The 17,942-nt window shown below is 38.4% G+C and overlaps 1 protein-coding gene across 1 annotated transcript in view; it reads right to left on the bottom strand.

Annotated features, from left to right (window-relative positions):
• CREB3L2 (cAMP responsive element binding protein 3 like 2) overlaps positions 1-17,331 on the bottom strand; it is a 103,541-nt gene extending 86,210 nt beyond the window's left edge. The window contains exon 1 of the mRNA XM_070756353.1: positions 16,750-17,331. Within this exon, the coding sequence (XP_070612454.1) occupies positions 16,750-16,851 (102 nt within the window). The 5' untranslated portion in view covers positions 16,852-17,331. The remainder of the gene's footprint in view (positions 1-16,749) is intronic.
• Between the last annotated feature and the right edge of the window lie 611 nt (positions 17,332-17,942).

Here is a 17,942-nt window from a genome sequence, read left to right as displayed (position 1 = left end):
CATTTAGCACTCTGAACTGGAAAGATTAGGCAAAGGCACAGTAGACTAGAGTCCTCTTTCAAGCTGGGCACTGCCAACAACAACAACAAGGGTTTTGTCATTGGGTTAGCACAGACCTAATCTTATCAAGTAGGGAGTCTGGAGGAATAAGTCCCTGCATGAAAGTCCACTTTGGGCAACAGTTCTGTCCCACCACACAAATTAATTTCCAAATGTGGCCCTGAGGCTGAAAGGCTTGGCCAACACATGGCCAACAAAGTTACATTTCAAAAATCACTTTATATAAATTTGACTCACAGCCTGAATTTCTACTAAAGCTTTATTCAAGATGGTCATGATTAAATAAAACATAGAACAAATAGAAATAAATAACAAACAGATAAAGAGAATAAAAATGTACTAACAACTAAAAATTCTGGAAAAGCAAATTTCATTCATTCATTCATTCATTCATTCATTCATTCTGTCTCTACAATTCCCACCTATCACAGTCAAGACAACCATGATAAAGAGTGCTAAGATCTTTATCTTAAACAACATCTGGTTGGGGAACTAGTCTGTTATTGCTAGAAAAAGAAGAGAACAATATTGTGGCACCTTTGTAAGGGATTTTTTTTTCCATCAGAAAAAAAATGTTAGATGAAAAAAAATCAGTGCAAAACTAGTAATTATACAAAAAGTCAACTGTAATTTAGTTTTATACTACTGCATTTCATTCTTTGTTATAAATATAGGAGACCTGAACATATATTGCCTTATTCAGTGTTTCCCAACCTTGGCAACTTGAAGATATTTGGACTTCAACTCCCAGAATTCCCCAGCCAGCAAACGCTGGCTGGAGAATTCTGGGAGTTGAAGTCCAGATATCTTCAAGTTGCCAAGGTTGGGAAACACTGGCCTTATTAGCTTAGCCATAATGGGGCTGTTTATTCTGCATTTTGTGTTAATAAACAAATTTACTAACAATGGCTTAGGTCTGTGCACAAATATAGTTCAACAAACCCACACCTTTAAAATTCTGGTTTAGTACCATAAGTGTGAATATATACATCTAAATTTACAAAGTGGCAGTCAAAACTCTAGACCCACTGGGAATTGGGAAACAGGCTGTTTCCAGTTTCCAGAGTGTGGAAGATCTGTTTTTTGCTCTTCCCCTAAACTCTAGCCTTTCTAGGAGCCCAGGGAAAGTGAAAACAGCCTTCCCTACCCCCCACTGCCCTCCAAGATCCTCCAGAGGCTGGAAATGTTCTGTCTGTTGTCTTCCGGTTGGACTGGAAGGCCCGTTTTTTTGCTCTCCCCAAGTTTCAGAGCCTTTCTAGGAGCCTGGGGAGGGCAAAAACGGCCTTTCCCACCCACCCGAGGCCCTTCAGAGGCCAGAAATGGCCTCTTTCCCAAGGCTCTGGACCTTGGGGAGAGTGAAAATGGTGGGAGCAGGGGAGGCATGGGATTGATTATGAGTGTGAGCACACACACTACCCTTTTGGCACACAAACCAAAAAAGATTCACCATCACTGACCTATAGTGTACCATTTCAGACAAGTGACTTTCTCAGTAGAACTGTGTTTTGTGGAACAATACAGGGAATCCTATCTTTAGTTTGACAAGCATTGTGTATACCACTTTCTGGAGTGGGAGGTGTTACATATCTAGAATGAAATATGTACTGCAATGTTTATTTTCATGATAGCTTATTTTGGAGTATGTAGATCAGCGGGTGATGTGAACTTGGTGGATGAAGGGGTAATGTCACATTGTCAATCCCAGGGCTGTCAAAACTCCTGGCCCGCGAGACAGATACATCATGCACTGGCCATGCCCATGCCTGGATTAGCGAAGGAGGAAAAAGTCTCGACATATCACTTGATGCCACTATGACAACATGAGTTTGACACTTCTGATTTATTATGTATCAACCCGCACTGCTCTGAATTCTTCAAAGTAGAAGCAGCGGAATTTGCAATGTCTTGGAGAGTCTGGTATATGCATGTAGAGCAACAAGCCACACTAAGTACAGGTAGTTCTCGATTTACGACCTGAATTGACCCCAAATTTTATGTTGTTAAGTGACATATATGTTAAGTGAGTTTTGCTCATTTTACGATCTTTCTTGACATTGTTAAGTGGCAGTTTATTTATTTATTTATTTATTCGCCTTCTATGCCGCCCAATCCCAAAGGATTGTTAGGTTAGTCACACAGTTGTTAAATGAATCTGGTTTCTCCATTGACTAGCCTTGTCAGAAGGTCACAAAAGGGGATCAGCATGATCCTGGGACATTACAACCATCATAAATATGAGTCAGTTGCCAAGTATTTGAATTTTAATAACGTAACCATGAGGATGCTGCAACCATGGTAAGTGTGAAAAATTGCCATAAACCGAGGACTACCTGTGGGATAGCCATTTTCTCAATGGCTGCTTTAGGAAGGTTAGATATTCCTATCTTAAGTCCTTAATATGGGTAAATATGGGTAAACTGAAAATAGGCTTATATTACCAACAAATTTTAGAATTCTATTACAGTGTTCCCTCGATTCGAGACCGCCCGCGAAAGTCGAATTTCCGCGAAGTAGAGATGCAGAAGTAAAGACACTATTTTTGGCTATGAACAGTATCACAAGCCTTCCCTTAACACTTTAAACCCCTAAATTACCATTTCCCATTCCCTTAGCAACCATTTAGATTATTACTCACCATGTTTCTTTATTAAAGTTTATTTTAAAAAATATTTATTAAAGGCGGACGAAAGTTTGGCGATGACATATGACATCATCGGGCGGGAAAAACCATGGTATAGGGGGGAAACCGCGAAGTATTTTTTAATTAATATTTTTGAAAAACCGTGGTATAGACTTTTCGCGAAGTTCAAACCCGCGAAAATCGAGGGAACACACTATATTGCCTAAAGGAAGATCATGTCTCCAGACCTGGAGGCATTATATTAATTACAGAAACTTTTCTGGCTTTTTCTCCATGTTGTTGGCTGTGGCATAAGGAACTGTATTTTTCACTGTAAACATAATAGTTACAATTACATGGATAATAAGTCAACTAAGCTGAATAAAATAACCTCAAAAAAAACAGGTGGGATTTTTATTTCTGTACGTGCAATTATATAATAATATGCTGTAAGAAAGGCTCTGGGAAATAAACCTAATCAAGCAAAAAATGTGCTGAAATAGGACAGTCAACATGAAAATATCACCAAAAATGGTTATAAAATCATTATAGATTTATATTTCATTTCTGTAAATGCACATAGGGCATCATTAATCCAATACATTGTGCTAGAGATTGAACAACTGAGCTCTGTGTTTATTGAGGACAAAATATATGACTCAAAATTCCCAAACATTTTCAGAAAGACATTGAAGAACCAAGGCCATCCACTTGCAAGATAAGCTCTTAAAAGTCCCCAGCCGAATATAGGATTCAGTTTCCATAAAAACAAGAAAGCAACTTGGTGGTTAAGAACAGCTGCCTCAATTCTGAGTAATACATCTGATGAGATAAGAAAAGCTCAAAGTTTCCCCAGCTCATCGAAAAGAATATCTACTCTGAACTTCAGCTTTAGCAAAACACAAGACAAGTTTGCTGGAAAATGAACCATGGACTCTCAGACATTCTAACTGTATCATTGTCTAAAGAACTCTTCTATATGACATAACCTTTGCACATCCCTTTTAGTCCTAACAAGAGCTACTATACTGTTTACAACACGAAGTAATAGAATAATAGAATTCTTTATTGGCCAAATGTGATTGGACACACAAGGAATTTGTCTTTGGTGCATATGCTCTCAGTGTACATAAAGAAAAAATAATACATTCATCAAGCTACAACACTTAGTAACATAGAATACTAAATACATAAAGAAAAAATAATACATTCATCAAGCTACAACACTTAGTAACATAGAATACTAAATAAGCAATCGAAAATTAGGAAGCTAAATAAAACAATATAAATCATGAAGATATAAGTAACAAGGTTATAATCATGTGGGGGGAGATAGATAATAGGGAGGATGAGAATAATAGTAACACAATCTTAGTAAATAATTTGACAATGTTGGGGGAATTAGTTGTTTAGCAGAGTGATGGTATTCATGGAAAAACTGTCTTTGTATCTAGTTGTTCTGGTGTGCAGTGCACTATGGCCATGATGGCGAACCAATGGCATTTGTGCCGACAGTGACACACAGAGCCATCTCTCTGGGCACGCTAGCCGTTGCCCATTGCTTTTCTGGGTTCCAGCGCACACATGTGCGCTGGCCAGTTGGTCTGTGTGTGCGTGGAAGCATCAGAAACCAGAAGAGCAGGTGGCCGGCATGCATGTGAATCTACGGAGAGGGGTGGCATACAAATCTAATAAATAATAATAATAATAATAATAATAATAATAATAATAGTAGTAGTAGTAGTAGTAGTAGTAGTAGTAGTAGTAGTAGTAGTAGTAATGTGCACATTGGAAACCAGAAGCTCAGCTTTCCTGCTCTTCCGGTTCTCAGCCCTGCCCCTCGCGCACATGTGCTCCCGGTTTAGCACTCAGTGTCGAAAAGGATCACCAACACTGCCCCATAGTGTCGTTTTGAGGGTAGAAATTGAAACAATTCATGTCCAGGATGTGAGGGTAAGCAACCACTAACATCATAAGAACACTAAGTAAGTTAAGAAAACTAAGGAAGTATTACAGTTAAACACAGGACTGATTAAAAGTAGTTAATCAGGCATTGCTATAGGACAGAGATGGTGAACCTTTTTTTCCTCGGGTGCCAAAAGAGCGTGGGCACATGCTATTGCACATGTGTGAGTGCCCACAGCCATAATTCAAGGCTCGGGGAGGGCGAAAACAGCTTCTCCCACCTGCTGGAGGCCCTCCGAAGGCTGGAAATGGCCTGTTTACCAATTTCTGGTGGGCCCAATAGGCGTATGTTTCACCCTCCCTAGGCTCCAAAGGCTTCCCTGGAGCCAGGGGAGGGTAAAAATGCCTTCCCCCATCCCCCTGGACGCTCCCTGGAAGCCAAAAACGCCCTCCAAGAGCCTCTATGTGAGCCAAAGATCAAATGGCCGGCACACACATGCACGTTGGAGATAAGCTAGGGCAACAGCTCATGTGGCACCCGTGCCATAGGTTCGCCATCACTGCTATAGGCGCTTGCTATATTCTGCCAAACTTTCATACATAATGAGACATTAAGTTAAATATTGGATGATGACTGTCTAACCTACAGGGAGTTGATAAATGCAGAGAAGGCTGTCTGGATATCCTGGTCCTTATTTAAAGTTGCTAGATGGGCTCCTACCATCCTGATATATAGTTTGGACATCACTTTTTATTATCAATTACTCTATGGTATTGTAATCTATAGGATATTTGGAGAGGCATGACTAATCTAGCATATTAGATTAGATTAGATTTATTGGATTTATATGCCGCCCCTCTCCGAAAACTCGGGGCGGCTCACAACAAGATAAAAACAATACATAATAACAAATCCAATACCCACCAATCCAATTACAATTTTAAGCTAAAAATTCATAAAAACAACCCCAGAATATTAAAACACGCATACAATCAATCTAGTGTCTTAGTGAAAATCAATTCCCATATTTTTCGGAGTATAAGACGCACCTTTTCCTCCCCAAATATACACCAAATATAGTATTTTTGGCCTCCCAAGCCCGGCCCCCACACCAGGTCTGTTTTTACAAAAAATAGGGTGCACCGAAGGTTTGGGAGACCTGCAGAGCGCTTCTGGGGAGTGGGGGAAAGCAAAGACACATTTTTTTGTGAAAAATGGGCGAAAAGTGACTTTAGCTTACCTGAATAGACTTCTCTGTGTGCTGTGGGGTGTGTTTAATTAACTAACTCAGTTCCCTTGACAACCGAGGAAGTTTACCCATGCTTGGACTCTCCTTACTAAAAAGGCTTGATTTATATCAACTCGATTTAACTCATAATTTTTAAAGAGCACCACTGTCACCTCTGTCCCACAGCAGCTCCTCCTCTGACCTGCTGCTGACTCACCCAATATTGCAGGAGAGCCTCATGTTACATAACTAAGCTCCATTTCATGCTGAATAACTAAATTATTATGTATCTTAAATAGAAAACTATCTTTAGATAGCTCTTTTCTTCAAAAGCAATAAAATAAATTTGATTAATTTTTTTTAAAATGCAATTAAAATTTTTAAAATCTGATTTAAATTGGTAAAAATCTGATTTTTTATTTTTTAAAAAATCATTGATTTTTATCAACCCTTCTCAGGATGCCTAGTAAAAAAAACCAGTTATGCATTAAAAAAGAGTTAGCTTTTTTAAAAATGTATGCTAAAAAGATTTGGCACAAATTCTACAATAATCCTGTCATATTTTCAAGTTGCTAGATAAAGTTCCTCTTAGATTTTCAGTTTTGACTTTTATTTATTTTTGTACACTTTCATGAAAAAAAATAAAATAAAGGTTTACATTCAAATCAATATGATGATACTGATTAGCCATAGAAACATAGAAACATAGAAGACTGATGGCAGAAAAAGACCTCATGGTCCATCTAGTATGCCCTTATACTATTTCTTGTATTTTATCTTACAATGGATATATGTTTATCCCAGGCATGTTTAAATTCAGTTACTGTGGATTTACCAATCACGTCTGCTGGAAGTTTGTTCCAAGGATCTACTACACTTTCAGTAAAATAATATTTTCTCATGTTGCTTTTGATCTTTCCCCCAACTAACTTCAGATTGTGTCCCCTTGTTCTTGTGTTCACTTTCCTATTAAAAACACTTCCCTCCTGAACCTTATTTAACCCTTTAACATTTCCTTCTGTCCTCCAGACTATACAGATTGAGTTCATTAAGTCTTTCCTGATACGTTTTATGCTTAAGACCTTCCACCATTCTTGTAGCCCGTCTTTGGACCCGTTCTATTTTGTCAATATCTTTTTGTAGGTGAGGTCTCCAGAACTGAACACAGGGTTAGCCATATACTATTGTGCTAAATAGGTTTAACATCACAAAAGATAACAAGATGTATAGGCAAGTACCTTTTTTATTTTATTGAAATAAGTAGAAAAAAGGTTATAACTTTTTTTCATATTAAGTATGTGAACTCATAGGGTGTGTCCATACCAGAAATCTGCAACAGACTTCAGTTAATCTTTCCTTCTTATCTAAACTTTAGACTATAAGAGAATTCTACATTTCTGTTAAGCTGCAGCTCCCAAGATTTTTGATAAAAAACTCACCTCAAATAAAGCAATATACGGTAACTTAAATATAGATAAATTAGTATATATCGGTCTTTACAATTTCTAGCACGTACTACAAAATTTTTTCACTTTATTATACTGAGCAATTTTGAGGTGGAAACCTTAAAAAGAGTACTGTAGAGGAAAATTCATAACTGACAAAAGAGCTCATTAAGTAGAATTAGATTATCTTCAGCTCCATCTGTGTATATAGAATGTACATTACTCATACACAAAGAAGGAAAACCACAACGTTTAACATACTAACTCATTTAAATGCTCCAAAATGACTTTAAAATTATAGGCAAAACTTCAACACGGAACTGTTTTTAAAAACAAAGCTATATCCTGGATTGCTTGCTCAAGTATAAACTGAAAGGATTGCTCAATACAAGGAGCTCTACTTCTTGAAAGGTCTGCTGTTCAAAATGTTAAACATGACTACTGTATTTGTCAAGAAATATTTTTATAACAGTTTGTGAAGGAAAGGGAAGAAAAAAGTGAAATAAATACAAACACACAATCCATTTCCCTATGACAAGTTTCAGCAAAGAACATGTAGTCCTTGACTTACATCAGTGCATTTAGTGACTGTCCAAAGTTATAACACTGAAACAATGAGTATTTCACACGTATGACCATTGTAGCATCCCCAAGTCTGTGATAAAAATTCAGACTTTTGGCAACTGACTCATATTTATGACATCGCAGTGTCCCAAAGTCATGTGATCACCTTCTGCAGCCTTCTGAGAAGCAAAGTCAATGTGGAAGCCTGATCCACTTAACAATAATGTCACTAACTTAACAACCGTTGTGATTCTCTTAACAACTATGGCAAGGAAGGTTGTAAAATGGGGCAAAATTATCTTTAAAAAATGTCTTGCTTAGCCACATAAAGTTTGGGCTCAATTGTGGTCATAAGACAAAGACTACAGTACTTGTATAAGACCCTATCCTCATGTCAATAGGGAATCAGCTCCATCATATTCACTGACTTAACAATTAAATCCAAAGTTCATGAGAAAATACACTTATAAGAACCAACTATCACAAAATTCCAAACATTTTTTTTCAGATTTTCAAATTATTGTAAAAGAAAAAGGCTGAGTTGAGAATGAATTGCAACATGATCAAAGTCTAAAAATGGAGGACAAGATGACACTGAAGTCAGATTGATTCCTCCTTCTCCTTTGTGGAGACCATTACAGCATCAACAAACACATGGTTCAGCGGGCTACTATACAAACAAGCCATTTAATGTATTCTCTAGTTGATTGGAATCAACTTCTATATTAATAACTGTATGCAATAACATTTACTTCATGGGGAAATTAAGAAATATATTAGCTTTGTAGATAATCTTAGAGATCAGCAGTGGATCAAATTAGGCCTTAAATTAAGGCATTTGAAATCAATCAACCCATATTATACATTCAAAGCAAAACTTTTTTCTGCCTTAAAAATTCTAATTTCACGGTGTAGCACTCTCTTATAGAGTTAGTAATGTCTGCCCACATAGCACATGAGTTGGTAACCAAGAATACTGAAGTCAGAACTGTTGCTCTAACCCAAATATAGTAACTCAAACATGTCAAGAGAAATGACTAAGTTTGTCTTAGAATTGAGGCAACCTGAGTATTGAGGCAACAAAGAACTGTACAGAGTCAGTAAAATAAACTTTGTGAATTTTGTCTATTTAAAAAAAACACTAAGTTATATTACTGTTAAACATATTGGGAATAAGACTTAATTTTAAGCATTTGAGGGAACATATAAAGAATTGTAATCTTATGTTATTTTAGACATTCTTGTTCACACACACACATCAGTGTATACAAAAAAAAAATACATGAATCTACAAAAAGGCCTAGAAGGCTAAAAACAGTCAGTTTTAAAGACTATGAATTTTCCCAAGCCCCAAATACCTTTCTTCTTTCAAAATCCCCTCAAAACTGAATAATGGTAAGGGTTGGCTACCTTTTGGTCTCTCACATTTGCTAAGCAGCTTTTTAACTTCTGCACCCAGATACATCTCTTCCAAAGAATAACTGCCTTTCTTAGTGACATAGACTACAATATAATAAAAAGACTCTTTATATAGTATTTGCTGAAATCGGTTGCTTTTTTCAAGGATATAAAGAAATTCAAAGCTTAGTGGAAGGACAAGGTGATCATCTTTGCTACCAAAACTTGTCTGTTCACCAATATCAAAAGAGTGGAAAAATTCCACAGGATTTATTATCTCCCTTCTTTTTATTTTTAAAAAATGAAGAAATACATACATAACTCCAAGCCTTGCCATTTGTCCAGTGGAACATCATCTCACAGGGAGCAATGACCTCCGGATATAATTCCTTAAATCAGGGATGTCAAACTGGCAGCCTGCGGGTCAGATATGTCATGCCCAGGCCATGCTAATGAGCCGGATGGCACAGCAGGTAGAGTGCTGTACTGCAGGCCACTGAAGCTGACTGTAGATCTGAAGGTCAGCAGTTCAAATCTCATCACCGGCTCAAGGTTGACTCAGCCTTCCATCCTTCCGAGGTGGGTAAAATGAGGACCTGGATTGTGGGAGCAATACACTGGCTCTGTTGAAAAGTGCTATTGCTAACATGTTGTAAGCCGCCCTGAGTCTAAGGAGAAGGGCGGCATAAAAATTGAATAAATAAATAAATAATAAATGCTCACATAAAGGAGAAAAATGTCATGAAACATCAGATGATGGCAACGTGACGTGGCCAGTTTGATTTCCATGCCTTAAACAAATCTGCTTTTCAGACAATCCTTGCTTATACATGGTAAGCCATGAATATACACAAGCTGGGTTGAAAAAGATGGATAATAATGCATGAACCCCAATGGACTGCATAATTCCATGTACAGACATCTGTATATTACACCCAGCTATAGTGTTCTTCGTAATCCCTTGGACAACTATTCTCACTGGATAAGATCCACATTTTCAAGGACTAAATCTGGAACTAACCCCGACAAACACTAATGACAATGTTAGATGAGGTGAAAATGGACAGATGGTTGGCATACTGAACTATGCTGGCTCGTATCTAAGAATTATACAGGTGGGAAGATCAGCTTTCTTCCCATCTGGCACCTTGTAGATGTACTAATCTACAACTCCTACAGATCTAGCAAGATTCTTGTAGCTTTGCTAAATGGAAGTTTTAGCAATCATAATTCAATACATTTGGAAAAAGCTGCTCTAATGTATTTCAAGAAACAGTTCAATACAGCTGTAGTTAACAGTGAATGAAACAGTGTCACATGGATCTCGGTTTCAACAGGATTCATTTATGACTAATTTATCTGGCTTGGAGCCAAAGTCTTTTTCAACAAACTGCTTCAACTATTTCTTAAGTACAAAACAACCTTTTCATATTGGGTCCAGGAATTTGACTCAAAACACAGGGGGGGAGTTAGCTGTTATCTTTTTCTTTCCTCTCTTTGATGTACTTGTCAAGAGATATAAGTTATCTAGCAGAGGCTCTTCAAATTATCTTCCATATACATGGAAGTATGTACAGCTGCTTGAGAAGACAGAGTGTCTATTCATAGGTGAAAAGATACAGGACCCATTGATGCTTGAACATCAGCTAAACTAGATCAACAAGTGGAAAACTTCTTGATTCTAAATATTACTGAATTTCTAGAAGGGGAAGCTTGTTTAAACAAAATAAATGTGCAGGGTACTATAGTTCTGAATACTGTATTGGGAGAATCCTCCTTGAACTAAAGACTGGAACTGTGTATCATGTCTATTTAATTAGAGTTTATTGAATAAACCCTAGGTTCTCATTATATATTGTACATGCTACATTGTTATTGTTCTAGGCCAGGGTCTAGAACATTTAGGGCCTCGTCGGGATTGTGTTTCATGGCCAGCTCAACATCACTCCTGTTGGGGGCACTTGTGGTAGCCAGCGAAAATGGGCTCCTGAGCTCCTTTTTTGGCTGCGACGGCCTCATGTAAACCTCTACCAGCAAACTCAACCTCCATTTTCATTGGCAGAGGCACCACGGGCCAGTCCTTCGCTGTTTCCAGGGCAGGCCCATGGGCCAGATCTGGCTCCTGGCCCTTGAGTTTGACACCCTGTTCAAGAATAATCCAAGTTTATAACTTAGTAGTTGAAACTGCACAAATGCATAACTTTGTAAAGGTATTCAAAATTATTATTAACGTTTGGATATGATGCAGAAGATGAGCAGATCCTGGATTAATTCAGTGCTTGATCATCTTAAATAATATTGAAGTGATCACCTAACCTTTATCCCTAATTATCCAACCGTTACTGGATCCAGTACTATACAGATCTCTCTGCTTTCATCTCTCAATATTGTTCTGCTCTTACCCATCAGTGTATTTTAACTTAGGATCTATAAGCAACCAGCTTCATCACCTTCTACCTTTCAGAGCTCCTCCTCTCAAGAGACTCAACACTTCCTTCATTCTCCCCCCAGCTCTTACTTCCTTCAAATTCATTCTGAGAAGTCATCATTTTCAAAAATCACACACAGTAGGTCTTCATACATCCTGTAATATAGCCCAAACACATGGATTTCAAATCAAAACTTATTCCTTTATAGTTTAACTCTTCATCTCCTTTCTCTGGGCTCCATATTAGATTGCAAGGTCTTTAAGACGGGTTTATAGTGCAACGTCTTCCAACTTATAATGACCTTCAACTGTTCACATTCCCAGCAAAGAAGAAATAAATCTTCTTTCCTTGGATTCCAGGGACAGAGCTGAAAATCTTATACATGCAAAGCAAATGTATAATTTAAGGTACTCTTTCCAATTATGAGGGAGATTTTCAATGAATCCATTTTGTACTATGTCCCTTTTAAGGCAGAAATTCTACAACCTTGTGGAAAACACATTTTCATTGCAGCTTCCCTTGAATACATTTGGAAGCCATATCTAATGAGGACAATCTGCGCCTGAAAGCAGGAGACTTACACTATCGCATTTCAAAATTAGAATTTGTCTGGATTGAATTCAAATGGAATTCTTCAAGTAACAGCTCAAAGATGTAACTATTTGATCTTCAAGAAAGGGGTTGAGAGGTATGGGTTCCAACAAGCTCTTGATCTCAGTATACATATCTGGATGGACATGAGAGGAGTTTGAGGCAAAATCTGTCTATTGTTGTGGTTTTTAATTTCTGGGGACCAAATAGCAATACACCCATTTTACTCTTCTGTCTAATCACCAGGATGTTTGTTTTTTGCAACTCTATTCGTATTATTTATGAATTCACCCCATTCTCTCCAGGTTGTAACTGAAAATTAATATGATGAAGTCCAGGGACCGTATTCTAAAAATCATAATATCAGAATATAATAGAATAGAATTCTTTATTGCTCAAGTGTGACTGGACACACAAGAAATTTGTCTTTGGGGCATATGCACTCAGTGTACATAAAGAAAAAATAAAATATATTCATCAAGAAGCATAAGATACAACACTTAGTGATAGTCATAGGTTACTAATAAGCAATCAAATAATACTAGCAAACAAATAAAACAATATAAATTGTAAAGATACAAGCAACATGGTTATAGTTATAAGTGGGAAGAGATAGGTATTAGGAAGGATGAAAAGAATGTACTGTTTGGTTGTTTTTTATTGATTGTATTTCTATGCCGCCCAACTCCCAAAGAGGTGGCTTACAGCAAGATACAAAATACATTTAAAAACATCATAAAAGGTTAAGAAAAAACAGCTTAAAAATTACATGCATACATATCATTCAAGGCCAGACCTCATAAAATTGATGACATTGATGATCCATTTACAAGTGTGTTCAGGTACAGTTAGCTGATTTAGAAGAATATCTGGAACGATGGTACTGAATGATGAGTTGAAGTCTACAAAGAACCCTTGTGTATGTCTTTGGAGATTCAAGATGTTGTAGTGCAGAGTCATATTAACAGCATCATCTGTGGATCTATTTGCTCGGTAGGCAAATTGCAAGAAAAAACTATATCTACTAACATTTTGTTGAAAATCATCCCAGCCAATTGTGAGGTTAAACACAATTTGTTAATATGTTCTTGCTAAGCCACACCAAAAGACCAAACCGCCTATCCCCAAATCATCCGGACACATATTGAAAAAAAGCATGAGAAAATTAAAGTGACCAAAGTAGAGAACAGCATGTTATATTATTAAAACCTGTACCACAAATTATTAATTACATTATCATATGTACCAACTCAAACTTGACAAATAAACATCATGAAAAATAAGATTTTAAGATTCAGCATAGAGGAAGATGCATAAGTTAGCATCCTTATTTCTGATAACTCTATTCCCATAAGCATCTTTTAATTTTCTTCTAATACTTTATTCACAAATCTAGTTTTTAAAATACACTGCTCAAAAAAATAATGGCAACACTCAAATCACACATCCTAGATCTGAATGAATGAAATACTGTATTCTCAATGAATACTTGGTTCTGTACAAAGTTGAATGTGCAACAAAATGAAATTGATTGTCAATCAGTATTGCTTCCTAAGTGGACAGTTTGATTTCACAGAAGTTTGATTTACTTGGAGTTATATTCTGTTGTTTAAGTGTTCCCTTTATTTTTTGAGCAGTATATTTAAACTGGAGTTGAATGGCCAATAAGACTAAAACAATAACTTTAGCTTTATAAATTTGAATCTTGCTCATCAGGAATAACTTGGTTATCTCACGTCAGATAGTTTGATCATTGACATTAGTGGCATTAGTCTGGCAGGAAACCATTTAAGAGTTCCCACAGAAAGTTTTTACATCATCTATTGCCTTTAAATTGGAGAAGAATCCAGTGTTTTCTTTTTTGATCATGATAACAGGTGGCAAAAGGGCATGTGAGTAGTGCAGTAAATAGGAAAGGCAGAGCAGTCTAAAAATTTAATGGTCATTGGAAGTAACTCTAGGAGTAACTCTAGGAGCTGTCATTCAACAACCAATTCTTAACCCCCAAGTTTAAAAAGGTATTAATCCACATGGGTAGGATAAATAGGAACTAGAGTCCCCCACAACTCTTACCATCAATCATGTTGACTGAGAATGACAAACATTAATAGACAAATGTACATGAAGGATGACAGATTACTAAACCATAATATTAATGCAATTCAACAGAATAACAAAGTTGGAAGGGACTATGGAGGTCTTTTAGTCCAACCCCCTGCTTAGGCTGAAAATCCTACACCACTTCAGACAAGGTGTTATCCAATCTTTTCTTTAAAAACTTCCAGTGTTGGATCATTCACAATGTCTGGAAGCAAGTTGTTCCACTGATAAATTGTTATATCAGAAAAAGTATCCTAAGTTCTAAGTTGCTTCTTTCCTTGATTAGTTTCCACCCATAGCTTCTTGTCCTGCCCTCAGATACTTTGGAGAAGAGTTTGACTCCCTCTTCTTTGTGGTAGCCCTGAGATATTTCCAAGTATAGCCATTCTTTTACATTTGGCCAAATTCCCATTTTACATTAAAGCATAGCATTTTTTTAAATTTAGTAGGTTATTTAAACCCATCCATCTATTATGATTTGGAAATCGTGGTTTGAGTTTTAGTTTACTGGGTGAGACAACTTTGACAATAAATGATAATGATAGTTCAATAAACCAAATTTTAGGACAATGGTGTCCAACCTTGAAAACGTATGTGTTATGACTTGTGGATATCAACACCCAGAATTCCCGGGTGGGGATGTGTGTCAAGTCCACAGGTCTAAAAATTGCCAACATTGGACAGAGGAATGTGTAAAATAAGTCTGTTTTTTTACCAGCATGCAGTCCTGAATGGAGACAGCATTCTTTATTTGGGTGGGGGTGAGAGACAGGTGATATTGATGCTCATCATACATTATATCTATTCTGCAACACTTTAAATCACTCTTCCCTTCAACAAATTACTTTTTAAAAAAGAATAACTTCTTCAAGTAGACTTAGACAAAGTGAAGCCTTCTACTTTTGCTCAATGTTAGAAATTTTTAATTTAAAAAAAAACCTGTCCTTCCCTGACAGCCCTGTAAAGTTCTTGAAATCCACTGATTTACATTTTTCAACTAAGGTCAAAAAAGGCAAACATCTGGCATAAATTGCTACTTCTTGTTTCTCCTACCATTTCTTTCATAATTACCATTGAAAAACCACTATAAGTATTTTTTGGATGCCTGGGCCTCCCTTCCCTACCCAACTGGCTCATGTAATGTTAGCAGTGACAGATGGGATTGTAAGAGGGGGGAAAGTGGAATGCCAGACCTACATTTTTTCAACTCCGCATGATCTTACCCAAGCAAGAGACCGTTATTATAGCTCCCTCAAGCCTACTGTTTCTTCACTGGCAACTTATAGGAAACTCCTCGACTTGCAAAACAGGAAGAAAAAAAACACTGAAAAGTTAGGAAGCAGGCTTTTTGAAGAAATAAAAATTGTTGGGCCACAAGCGTTTTCCACTTCTTCGTCTAGTGCAGACAGTTTTGGAGAAGAAGCAAAAACGTTCAACTGATTTCCTCTTCCCGTCAGAGGCTCTCGAAGTGAAATTCCCTAACTCCAGGCTCTCCACCATATTTAACGCCAAACTTTTCTTGCATCTGGGAAAGTCCCTTCCAGTACTTCCTTTAATATCAAAAGCTTTTCTGATCTATTTCCCTTATGCTGAACTTATGCTCAGAAGGCAAAAGATAAACTATAAAGAAACCCATGTATGTAGAATAGATAGAATAGAATAGAATTCTTTATTGGCCAAGTGTGATTGGACACACAAGGAATTTGTCTTGGTGCATATGCTCTCAGTGTACATAAAAGAAAAAGATACATTTGTCAAGAATCATGAGTTACAACACTTAATGATTGTCATAGGGGTCAAATAAGCAATGAGGAAACAATGAATATTAATAAAAATCTTAAGGATTTCTGGGCAACTATATAAATTTATACATGGGTTTTACATGTATACATTTATATAAAGGTATATACATGTCTCACATATATAAAACAGCATTACTGTATATCTATGCATGCTTCCAATATGTAGTTTGCAAAATAAAATAAATAAAACAAACAAAAATAAATAAATAAAACCCTGAGTCCAGCTCAATTCTTCTCTCCCAACCCCCCAAAATAACCAGCTTGCACCCCACCATGATGCTCTCTTTTAAAGGGGGTTGGATTTCATCCATACCAAAGCCAGCCAGGCTCCTGCTAGCAAACCGAGATGGCTTAAAAGAACCAGGATTCACTTTTTTGGAAGGCAGCTGAAAACCTGTTGCTCTTCCTTCCTAGTTTGGTGGTGGGCACTTAACACTGACACTTAGGTGTTGTGTGAATCAATTTATATACACGTTTTGGCTTAATTTGGCTGATTATATATATAAATATATATGTAAAGGAAATTACTCCCCTCCAATATTTGTTAACCCCAGCCCGCCTTGCTACTACAACCCCAACTTCGTGCAAAGGAGGCGCTTCTCTCACCGTGCTGTAGAGGAGGGCTTCGGAGTCCACCGGTTCCGACAGCTCGCTCAACTTCCGATCCCACTGGAACAGGTTCTGCTCCCCGCCTTCCAGCACCTCCATAGTCAAATCGGGACCGAACCCCCTCAAATAAACCCCGAAAACGCGTGACGGACCCAAAAGGAAGGTGTGTGTGCAGAGGTCGGAACCAGCTCAGCGGTTCTTTTAATTACCGTCCGGGGAAGCAGTAGCCTCGGTCCATAAGGTGGCGCGTCATTGAGGAGCCGCGACCCTCCACTGGAGCTCGAAGCCCAGGCGACCCACCCACCCACCCCGCACAAGCGCGCACAGCCGGCTGCTTATGTCCCCGAAATGGCTCCTCCGTTTTGAAAGGAGATTCGAAACTTCCAAGGAAGCAGCGCCAACAACACGACGGGGTTCAGAATGCAGAGCGACCGTTTCTTGTGAGAGAAAACAAACGCAGACGGGCAAGTTTGACGGTCTCGCGGAGCGCCGAACGCGACACCAGCCCTCCCCGCGCCGCCTTCGGCTTCCCAGTTGACAACAGAGGCCGGGGTGTTTTTTTTTCTTCCCACTAAACCCAGCCTGGACTCCGCTCCCCCCGACCAATCCGAGCCTGCTTCTAAGGCTGCCGCCCAATCAGAGTCCGCTTCCCTTGCTTTAGGGAACCGCCCTCTCGGTTCCGACGTCCCCCTCCCCGTATTCCCGTTCCAGCTGTGTGGAATGTGGGCGGGGAAATCCCAACTACGTCAGTCGAAGGGGGCGGGGTTGAAGGACCTCGGATTTATTCTGCTTGGCCGTTCGTTTCGTCCCGCCTGACCAATAACCTTGGACTTGTTCGGCTGCGGAGGGGTGGGGGGGAAGGAATCGCAGCCAATGGCTTAGCGACAAGAATACAGCTTCGGGAGAAGCCCCGCCTTTGCTGCGAGGGGCGGAGTCAAAATAAAACGCTGAAGGCAAAACCTGGAGGAAAAGGAGCCGTTTAACCTTTTAAACGGAGGGGGGGCGGGGGGGGCACTGGGTGACATTTAACCGAAAGGGAGAGAGGAAGTTGTCCTATGTAAAAGGCCTTCCATTAAAAGCCCAGGGCGGGCGAGCCAGTGCCGGATTGATCCATCCTTCAGTCTATAGAGACACCGGGAGCAAAGGTTGCTCTTTCTTAAGAAAGCAAACACGGGCAGGGGGAAACGGGG

This window comes from Erythrolamprus reginae, chromosome 6, assembly GCF_031021105.1.
Source record: "Erythrolamprus reginae isolate rEryReg1 chromosome 6, rEryReg1.hap1, whole genome shotgun sequence".
Lineage (NCBI taxonomy): Eukaryota > Metazoa > Chordata > Lepidosauria > Squamata > Dipsadidae > Erythrolamprus > Erythrolamprus reginae.
Note: the sequence above shows the minus strand (reverse complement) of the source record. Positions and strands in the feature narration are given on the sequence as shown.